Source organism: Cornus florida, unplaced genomic scaffold (genome assembly GCF_030987335.1).
Source record: "Cornus florida cultivar Cherokee Brave unplaced genomic scaffold, ASM3098733v1 CherokeeBrave_3.0.0_Hap2_Chr11, whole genome shotgun sequence".
Classification (NCBI taxonomy): Eukaryota; Viridiplantae; Streptophyta; class Magnoliopsida; order Cornales; family Cornaceae; genus Cornus; species Cornus florida.
The window spans coordinates 128,341,029-128,351,714 of NW_026775581.1; the positions used below are offsets into that span (position 1 = coordinate 128,341,029).

General features: G+C 39.4%; 2 protein-coding genes across 2 annotated transcripts in view; one reads left to right on the forward strand and one right to left on the reverse strand.

Moving 5' to 3' along the window:
• LOC132287044 (uncharacterized) overlaps window positions 1-7,785 on the forward strand; it is a 33,785-nt gene extending 26,000 nt beyond the window's left edge. Inside the window, exons 26-36 of the mRNA XM_059789506.1 lie at window positions 201-610; window positions 682-1,114; window positions 1,467-2,765; window positions 2,892-3,152; window positions 3,233-3,523; window positions 3,622-4,104; window positions 4,496-4,927; window positions 5,749-6,027; window positions 6,458-7,009; window positions 7,104-7,310; window positions 7,459-7,785. Of these exons, the coding sequence (XP_059645489.1) occupies window positions 201-610; window positions 682-1,114; window positions 1,467-2,765; window positions 2,892-3,152; window positions 3,233-3,523; window positions 3,622-4,104; window positions 4,496-4,927; window positions 5,749-6,027; window positions 6,458-7,009; window positions 7,104-7,310; window positions 7,459-7,578 (4,767 nt within the window). The 3' untranslated portion in view covers window positions 7,579-7,785. The remainder of the gene's footprint in view (window positions 1-200; window positions 611-681; window positions 1,115-1,466; window positions 2,766-2,891; window positions 3,153-3,232; window positions 3,524-3,621; window positions 4,105-4,495; window positions 4,928-5,748; window positions 6,028-6,457; window positions 7,010-7,103; window positions 7,311-7,458) is intronic.
• A 641-nt stretch (window positions 7,786-8,426) lies between these two features.
• Window positions 8,427-10,207, reverse strand: LOC132286314 (uncharacterized). Its single transcript, XM_059788633.1, has 3 exons — window positions 9,950-10,207; window positions 9,408-9,850; window positions 8,427-9,292 (listed from the first exon to the last, which is right to left on the reverse strand). Exons 1-3 carry the CDS (start codon window positions 10,032-10,034, stop codon window positions 8,693-8,695), a joined length of 1,128 nt encoding a protein of 375 aa, XP_059644616.1. The 5' UTR covers window positions 10,035-10,207; the 3' UTR covers window positions 8,427-8,692.
• Window positions 10,208-10,686: the final 479 nt, after the last annotated feature.

The following is a 10,686-nucleotide window of genomic DNA, read 5'->3' on the forward strand; positions in this document are numbered from 1 at the left end:
AATCTACCCACCTTAGTATGGCTGACTCTCAATTCCACAATCCAGTATTCATTCATTTTACTAGTTTTAGTTGTTGTACTCTCCAAGTTGGATATATTCTAGTGCTGTCCCTTCCTTAGTTGGTCTTGGTGCCATATGTTGTTTACTTTGTCATGTTAGCTTTTCTGAAACTACGTATAACTAACAATTGGCCATTTCAGGGTCTGAAAACAGATCCAGATGCAGCAGTCACTTCTCGTCAGGGTGCTGATAGCGGAGCAGTTATTGCTAATCTTAAATCTGTTTTAAAACTTATCAGTGAAAGAGTCATGCTTGTTTCAGAATGCAAACGATCTGTCACTCAAATCCTCAATGCCTTGCTCTCAGAGAAAGGTACTGATGCTTCTGTGCTTCTATGCATACTTGATGTAATTAAGGGGTGGATTGAAGATGACTTCTGTAAACCTGGAATGCCTGTTACATCAAGTACTTTTCTGACTCCGAAGGAAGTAGTTTCTTTCCTTCAGAAGCTTTCACAAGTTGATAAGCAGAACTTCTCCCCTACTGCCCTGGAAGAGTGGGATAAGAAATATCTTCAACTTCTTTATGGACTTTGTGCTGATTCAAACAAGTAAGTGTATTTGTGGAAAATCTTTGGTCAATGGTCAGTATATCAAAATTAATGATTTAATTGATTTGCAGATATCATCAACCCAATCTACGCCAAGAAGTGTTTCAGAAGGTAGAGAGGCAATTTTTGCTTGGTTTAAGGGCGAAATATCCTGAAATTAGGATGAAATTCTTCTCACTTTACCATGAGTCTCTAGGGAAAACACTTTTCACGAGACTGCAGTACATTATCCAAGTCCAAGACTGGGAAGCTTTGAGTGACGTCTTCTGGCTCAAACAAGGCCTGGATCTTCTTCTTGCCGTATTAGTTGAGGATAAACCTATTACACTTGCTCCAAACTCTGCCAGGGTTCCACCGCTCATGGTGTCAGGTTCTTTTTCAGATTCTTCCATGATGCAGTCCTTGGTTGCCGATGTTGCAGAAGGTTCCGAGGAAGCTCCCCTTACATTTGATAGCCTTGTATTAAAGCACGCACAGTTTCTAAATGAGATGAGCAGACTTCAGGTAATTACATTCACTTTCGATATTGGTTCTGTCAGTTTCCATAAATATGGTGGTCAATTTCATGGTTAGTATTCTGGACAATTATATAAAAGTTCAATGAGGTTTTCTGTTATACTGTCGGGTTGGATTGCCATTGATATGCTAGTACTTGTGTGCTTGTGTTGTATGTGACACTGTTGATTCTGATTGAAAGTTGTTCAAGTCATCTGACTCTTTTATAAACTGGATCTTTGGTTTTAATGAAGTCATGTTCCATTTTATGGGAGTTCTGTGGAAATTACCAATGGGCAATTTTTTTTGTCATATTTTGTAAATGTTATTGATCTCATTTTACGATTTTTTCCTCTTGTAGGTGGCTGATCTTGTTATTCCACTGAGAGAGCTTGCCCATACAGATGCAAATGTTGCATATCATTTGTGGGTGCTGGTGTTTCCAATTGTCTGGGTGACTTTACAAAAGGATGAGCAGGTAGCACTTGCTAAGCCAATGATAGCTCTCTTATCAAAAGATTATCACAAGAAGCAGCAGGGAAGTAGACCCAATGTTGTGCAAGCCCTTTTAGAAGGGCTTCAGTTGAGCCACCCTCAGCCTCGAATGCCTAGTGAACTCATCAAATACATTGGAAAGACTTACAATGCATGGCACATAGCATTGGCTCTGTTGGAAAGCCATGTCATGTTGTTCGTGAATGAGACAAAGTGCTCTGAGTCTCTAGCTGAGCTTTACCGTTTGCTCAATGAAGATGATATGAGGTGTGGGTTATGGAAGAAACGATCGATTACAGCAGAAACTAGGGCTGGGCTTTCACTTGTTCAGCATGGTTACTGGCAGCGTGCTCAGAGCCTCTTTTACCAAGCCATGGTTAAGGCAACACAAGGCACTTACAACAATACGGTACCAAAGGCTGAAATGTGTCTCTGGGAAGAACAGTGGCTTCATTGTGCTAGTCAACTCAGTCAGTGGGATGTGTTGGTTGACTTTGGAAAACTTATTGAGAACTATGAAATATTACTGGACAGTCTTTGGAAACAGCCGGATTGGGGATATTTGAAAGAGCATGTAATTCCGAAGGCTCAAGTAGAAGAAACTCCGAAACTTCGAATTATCCAAGCCTACTTTTCCCTTCATGAAAAAAATACAAATGGTGTAGGTGATGCTGAAAACATTGTAGGAAAAGGTGTTGATCTTGCTTTGGAACAGTGGTGGCAATTGCCTGAAATGTCCGTTCATGCCAGAATTCCTCTCCTGCAGCAATTTCAACAGCTAGTTGAAGTTCAAGAATCAGCTAGAATTATAGTGGATATTGCCAATGGAAACAAACTTTCAGGAAGTTCTACTGCTGGTGCACATGGTGGCATGTATGCAGATCTGAAGGATATTCTTGAGACCTGGAGACTGAGAACGCCAAATGAATGGGACAATTTGTCAATATGGTACGATTTACTCCAGTGGAGGAATGAAATGTATAATGCAGTTATTGATGCATTTAAAGAATTTGTTACCACAAATTCACAACTTCATCACCTTGGTTACCGTGATAAGGCATGGAATGTCAACAAGCTAGCTCACATTGCTCGTAAGCAGGGCCTCTATGATGTTTGTGTGTCAATATTAGAAAAGATGTACGGACACTCAACAATGGAGGTGCAGGTATTATAAGCTTCTTTCTTCCTTGACTTATTATAAGTTAGTTGTATGTTTATTCATTTAGCCTTTTGGATTGAGGAGGGTGGTGGATGGATCTATCTCATTGTTATCTACTTTACATGCTTCCAGGAGGCCTTTGTTAAGATACAAGAACAAGCAAAAGCTTATCTAGAAATGAAGGGAGAGCTTACTAGTGGGCTTAATTTGACCAGCAGCACCAATCTGGAATATTTTCCTCTGAAACATAAAGCAGAAATTTTTCGTCTCAAGGGAGACTTCTTATTGAAACTGAATGACTGTGAAGGTGCAAACCTTGCGTATTCAAATGCCATTACCCTTTTCAAGAACTTGCCTAAAGGATGGATAAGCTGGGGAAACTATTGTGACATGGTACTCATTGTTTGCTGCATATCATATGACTTGACTTTGCTGGTAACTTGAATTTCTAATCTCCCATCTACTTCTTTCAGGCTTATAAAGAAACCCATGATGAGATTTGGTTAGAGTATGCTGTGAGCTGCTTTCTACAAGGTATTAAATTTGGCATTCCTAACTCAAGAAGTCATCTAGCTCGTGTTCTATATCTTCTCAGCTTTGATACTCCTAACGAACCTGTGGGGAGAGCGTTTGATAAGTACCTGGACCAAATACCACACTGGGTTTGGCTTTCTTGGATTCCACAGCTTTTACTTTCCTTGCAGCGGACAGAAGCTCCTCATTGCAAACTTGTTCTACTAAAAATTGCCGCCGTATATCCGCAGGTAAATATTAAATTACTTCCTGTGGATGCTATATGGATTAGACTGCCATTTCAATTACTTTTAAGGACATGGTTTTTTTTTTCCTTTTAAAATCTTAGGCATTGTATTACTGGCTGCGCACATATTTGCTCGAACGTCGTGATGTTGCAAATAAGTCTGAATTTGGTAGAATACAAATGGCTCAGCAAAGAATGCAGCAAAATGTCTCTGGTGCTGGTGCAAGTTCAATTGGCTTGGCTGATGGGAATGCAAGAGTGGCAAGTCATAGTGGGGGTTCTTTAGCTTCTGACAATCAGGTTCATCAAGCAAGTCAATCCGGTGGTGCTGTTGGATCACATGATAGTGGAAACTCCCAGGTTCAAGAGCCTGACAGGCCCACAGCTGTTGAAGGTGGTGTGCATCCTGGGAATGATCAACCCTTGCAACAGAGTTCGTCGGCCATCAATGATGGTGGTCAGAATGCATTAAGGCGTAATGGTGCTTTGGGTTTGGTTGCTTCGGCTGCCAGTGCTTTTGATGCTGCAAAGGATATAATGGAGGCTCTTCGAAGCAAACATACTAATTTGGCTAGCGAACTTGAGGTGACAAATTTGGGTTCTATATCTATCTATCTTTTTCTTTTTTCTTTTCTTTTTTTAATTACATATTTTGACACTATTGTGACAGTATTAAAGAAAGAAAAATCACAAAAAATATATACTGGTTGGATAGCAGCAAAAAACAACAGCAAAACCTTTTCTCAACTACTTGGGTTCGGCAAGATGATTCTTATTTTTCCATTTTCCTCATTCTAAGGCCTCATTCAAATCACATATTATCACATCTTTCCTTGTGGACTATGTCATCTTCCTAACTGGTGCACTTAGTGCTCATACTGGTTGGATAGGTTGTGAGAAAATAGCCTTTTATTCATGAGAATTACTGTGACTTGATAGCATTTGATAGTTTGTGGGGATCATTTTATTTTTCCAGATTCTACTCACAGAAATTGGCTCAAGGTTCGTCACTCTGCCAGAGGAAAGGCTGCTAGCAGTGGTCAATGCGCTGCTCCACCGCTGTTACAAGTACCCAACTGCCACTACAGCAGAGGTTCCCCAGTCTCTCAAGAAGGAGCTTTCCGGTGTTTGCAGGGCCTGCTTTTCAGCTGATGCTGTGAACAAGCATGCTGACTTTGTTAGGGACTACAAGCAAGATTTTGAGCGTGATCTTGATCCAGAAAGCACAGCTACATTTCCCACCACCCTTTCTGAGCTAACTGAGCGATTGAAGCACTGGAAAAATGTTCTCCAGAGCAATGTCGAGGACAGGTTTCCAGCTGTTTTGAAGCTTGAAGATGAAAGCAGGGTGCTGCGCGACTTTCATGTCGTTGATGTGGAGGTTCCAGGACAGTATTTTACTGATCAGGTAGGCTGAATTAATTTAATTGTAGTAAATTAGTCAAACTGAAGATCTATTGGTATGTGATTTGGAATGAACCAACTCGCATAACATCATTTTATTTTAAAACGGTGTTGAGTAACAAACTCAAATATTGGCTGGTAATATAAGAAAATCTGTTTGAACTATTAGAATATTTAGAAAACAAGATAATTTTAAAATTATAAGCTAAAGTTGCAGTAGCAGCTGTACGCTTCTTATTTTCTTACATTTTTAGTTGGATTAGGGATGTCAATTTAATCTGTCCCAATGGGGATCCTACCCCACCCACCCTGTTTCGTTTTAATTGGGCTAGGAGAAGGTTTGGGAATGAGAGTCAAGACCCACTTCACTTCGAACCTATGTTTTTATTTTTTTAAATATACAGAAATAGATAATTTATTATTTGTATTTTTGTTCTTTTCTTCATTTTTCATGATATTTTGGATTCGTATTATTATATTGGCATAATTTATGGTTAAAGTTGGTAAATATTTTGTTTTATTTAAATTTTTTCCTAAAGGAATTCTATCTTGAATTTGTTTAGGACTTCTTCTAGTTGTTTAAGTACTGCATAGCATTATGCTCAAAGCCTGTCCCAATTTCTAAGCGAAGTGGGGGTGGGTTTGGTAATTTGATTTTTCTTCATGAAATGGGCTTGGTATGGGGGTACCTGGTACCATGTCCACCCGGTTACATCCCTAACATGGTTGGGAACATTTCTTTATTATTTATTTACTTTGTCTTTCTATTTTTTACTTTTTTGTTGAAATGCTTTTGTGACGTGGGTAACAATTCTATCTTATCAGGAAGTTGCACCAGATCATACTATAAAGTTAGACAGGGTTGGAGCTGACATTCCAATAGTGCGAAGGCATGGAAGCAGTTTCCGGCGTTTGACTCTAATTGGTTCTGATGGGTCGCAGCGTCATTTTATTGTTCAGACGTCTTTGACCCCAAATGCCAGAAGTGATGAACGCATACTTCAGCTTTTCCGTGTGATGAACCGAATGTTCGATAAGCACAAGGAATCGAGACGCCGCCACATATGTATTCACACGCCTATTATCATCCCCGTCTGGTCTCAGGTGATAAGTTCAGCTTTCACTGCCTTTTAATTCTGATGATTTCTTCCTTTCCCAGTTACAGAATCCTGATGAATTTTCTATTGTCATTTAGGAAGTATGGCAAGTAAATTGCGTGTTTGTAGATTGTAGGACATTCCAATGGTGTATCCACCAAGAAAAATGATTTTCTTTCTTTTGTTTTTTTATTTTGCTTTATTTTTTTAAATCCGTGTTATGTGGATTTCTTAGTTCAGATGGATTGGATGGTGGATCAAATAGTAGATCCCACCAATGACGGTGCTTTATTTTTTTATGCTGTGTATGTTTTACAGATTTCACAAGTTAGGTGTAATGAATGGTGTGGCTACTTTATATATGACACCTGGTGCAAAGACAAGAATGGTTGTTTATCAGCTTTTATTCTAATTTATGATGATGAATGCTTGACTAGGTCCGCATGGTAGAAGATGATTTGATGTACAGCACCTTCCTTGAGGTGTATGAGAATCACTGTGCAAGGAATGACAGAGAAGCAGACCTACCCATTACCTACTTCAAGGAACAATTAAACCAAGCTATTTCTGGCCAGATATCACCGGAAGCTGTTGTAGACCTGCGCCTCCAAGCTTACAATGACATTACAAAAAATTATGTGACCGATAGCATATTGTCCCAGTACATGTACAAGACTCTGCTGAGTGGAAACCATATGTGGGCTTTCAAAAAGCAATTTGCCATCCACTTGGCCCTTTCAAGTTTCATGTCGTTCATGCTACAAATTGGGGGAAGGTCCCCAAACAAAATATTGTTTGCTAAGAACACAGGAAAAATATTCCAGACAGATTTCCATCCGGCCTATGATGCAAATGGAATGATCGAGTTTAATGAACCAGTGCCTTTCCGCCTGACAAGGAATTTGCAGGCGTTTTTCTCACATTTTGGAGTTGAAGGCCTTATTGTTTCTGCCATGTGTGCCGCAGCTCAAGCTGTGGTTTCATCTAAGGTGAGTCTTACTCCAGAGATGTCAAGTTCCCCTTTAGATTAACTTCATTCTTTTTGATACTGATAAACATTTTGTTGAACTTTGTAAATTGCAGCAAACTCAGCATTTATGGCATCATTTAGCTATGTTTTTCCGTGATGAGCTCTTATCTTGGTCTTGGAGAAGACCCCTCGGGATTTCCATGGGCCCTGTTGGAGGGGGCAGTTTGAACCCTATTGAGTTTAAGCAGAAGGTCACTACAAATGTTGAGCATGTTATTAGCCGGATCAATGGAATAGCCCCACAGTACATCTCTGAGGAGGTAATTCTTTTTACCTTTTGATGATTGCACAAAGCTGTGTGTAGATACTTTACTTCAACCATTTTTTTTTTTTTTTTTTTTTTTAAATCCAAGTGAAGATTGTTGCAATTGGCATTCACTAAAATAAAATCATTTTCACTACATGCAGGAGGAGAATGGTGTGGACCCACCACAATCCGTGCAGAGGGGTGTAACTGAGTTGGTTGAAGCTGCCCTGACCCCGAGGAACCTTTGCATGATGGATCCAACATGGCATCCTTGGTTCTAACCATTTTTTGCTATTTAGTCCCCCAATAGACAGACCCAGGCAGAATGTTCAGCAGCTGTAACTATAATAGCAAAAAATGGTTTTTAGCAGTTGTAAATATAGTATGTATATATTGCTGCTAACTTTTGACAATCATTTTGCGACTCCAAATGTAATCTTGACACTCAATATGGAAATTAATTGCTTGCTTTTTGTGGGTGGCATAAACAGATCTATTTCTTTTGTTTGTTGTGGTTTGTGTCATGGTCTTGATTAACGTTTGCATGAATCAACCATAATGACAAGCCTGAGTTTTTACATGGGTTGGTCTCGGTCTTTTGCTCAACTCCCATACCATTATTATTGCATCCATGGTACACAGAACGTGGGAAGAGTTCGGAGTCCTTTTGATTGTTAAAAGATATCTATAATGAGCTACGGAGTGGAATGAACTATAATGAATGATTATTTTTATTTTATTTTTTTTGGATACTTTTATCTTTTAGTCATTCAAGGAACAGGTCTTGAGCTGAGAGTCTGATCCACTTTGTCAATGGGAGATGTGCACCCTCTTTTTCCCGCTCTCTCTAAAACTTAAACCTCTTAATTTTTGCGTCTCTCCCCCCAATCTACACGAACCGAATCTATGTTCTCGGGTAATAAACTAGGCAATTATGTTGAATCCTAGACACACAAAATCGCCAATGTAGCACCATCTATACACTATTATTTTTGTCACCTACGACTTTTTTAATCTTGTTAGCAAATGTCTCTTTTAAAATTTTAGATTGATGACATTGTCAAACACTGGATTTGTTAAAAAGTGCAAACCCTAAGGGGTATAATTTAAAAATTATTTCAAATATGAGTGGACGCAAATTATAGTATTATTGGAATGAGTATTCAATCACCTTTTAACCAGATGCTGACAATTTTCCTTGTTTTCCTTGTCCTCCATCAATCAAAACAAAAATGAAATAAAAAGAAGTTCAACAAGAAAGTAACAACAGAGCTAGAAACATCCCAAGATAAGGTGTCACAAGAAAGACATCATATCCATCACAAGTCAATAGTCATCAACACAAAACAAGGCCTCATCAAACCAACCACCTAGTAGAAGAACCACCATCAAAGATTAGGGGTGGTCTTCTTCTTCCATCTCCTCATGGAAGCGCAGGTGCTTCCCTTTTGGTGTTGGCAAGCCCTTCAACCGCAAGATACCGGGCGAAAAACCCGATGATGCTTCACTCTCTCCACCACACTCTTCTTCTCCTTCAAGCTCATCATCACTGTTGTACAAAAACCGAGTGTGCTTTCCCGTGAATTTCGCCATTTTCTTCTCTCCTATCACACTAATATTCCTCATGCCTTCACAAAGTTCATCAACCAAAGCTCCGTCAACTTCCTCTTCTTCCTGATCACCATAATCTTCATCCTCCTCTTCTGTAACTTCTTCAATGACTTCTTCATAATCATCATCAATTTCTTCTTCTTCGTCGTCCCTGGTACTTGCATTCACCTGGATAGACCAAACAGAAGCATCATCATCATCTGCAATTGACTTCTCTTTGCTTCCACACTCTCCTCCTTCACATGTCACCGCAGAGGAACACTCTGATGAATCAAATCTCTCTGTTTTCTCAGAAAAGTCCAACAGTAAAGACCTGCCTATCAAATTCTTCTCTGATTCAAGACCCTCTTCCTTCATTCCATCAAAGAACACCCCAGCAACCATCTGAAGAATATAGGCAGCAAAAACTCAATACACACACATAGTCACATACATATATACAAATTCATGGGAGAAATCTTGAAAACTGCCAATTGGGTAGATAGAAAGTGGATCAAACCTGAGAAAGATTGAATTTTTCTTGGACAGGAGAAGGTATTGCCGCCAAGGCCAATTCCTCGTGGCAGGAGAGGTCCGGGACATGGGGAGTGTTCGCCGGAGTAGGTGCGAGAAGCCCAATTGGAGAACCGATGAGGACTTGTTGGTGGTGGAGGTGAAGGAATGATCTGTGATCAAACGAGAGTTTCGAAAACTCGGCCTCTTCTTCGACCTTTTGCAAGAGGGTCTTGACTTGACCCCTCAATAAGGCCTCCCCTGAACCAGGAGTAATGCTGTTCCTCTTCTTGGACATTCTTGATGATGGGGTCTCCGTCTCCAAGCTTCCCATTGCAAGCCCAACAATCGGTGAATCGTTCGTTATATCGAAAAGGGCAGACCTGTCTTGTTGTTTTGCGTTTCTTTGTCTTGATTTCGAAAAACCCTTTTCAGATTCTTCAGTTTTTCCTAAAAGAGATTGATCAAACTTAGTGATGACATATATATAAATAATTGTATGCGTTTATATAAACCTTAAAATTGATAAAGGAAATTAAGATTACTCACTTGATATGGGTATGTTGTTACTGTTGTTCGCAGTGGCCAAGGCTTGTGATCTGGTGATCCTTCTTGTTGATGATGGTGTTTCCATTGGAGTTGTCAGATCAGAAACTACAGAAGAACTGAGATGGGTCACCAGAAAACTTTATTTAATTGCCGGCGCAGATTAAAATTGCAGAGAGAGAGAGAGAGAGAAAAAAATTAGAAGCAGAATATTGAAAATTGCAAAGAGTTGTGAAAGTTTTATAAAGAGATTTGGAAATAGGGTTGGAAAATATGACCGTTAGACTAGCTTGCTCAAGCGGCGTGGATTATATTAACAAGATTTTGAAACTAGCCGTTGTGGTTTGTGTTGATTCTTGCGTCCCCCCGTTCTGGCTGTACAACTTTGATCATGGACTCGGAATCCAATCCAGCCCAAAGAAAAAAATCATTGGATACCAAGTTGATGTATTAATAAAAGGCCCAACAAGAATGTTGGACTAGGAGTTCGATGTTGGATAGTGCAATCTAGATTTAAGTTTTATTAGAATGTAATGTCGTATCAGGGTATTTTGAACTCCAAATAGTGTAATATTCATGTATCGGTCGTGTGGAATTAAAATTTTGAAATTAGTGAAATTTGAAAAAAAACAAATAAGAAAATTGAACCAAAATTTTTAAAAATTCCACAAATTCCAATTAGATGCAAGCCAACACACCCTCAAAGTATTTTGAACTCAAAACTCACCATCATCTCAATA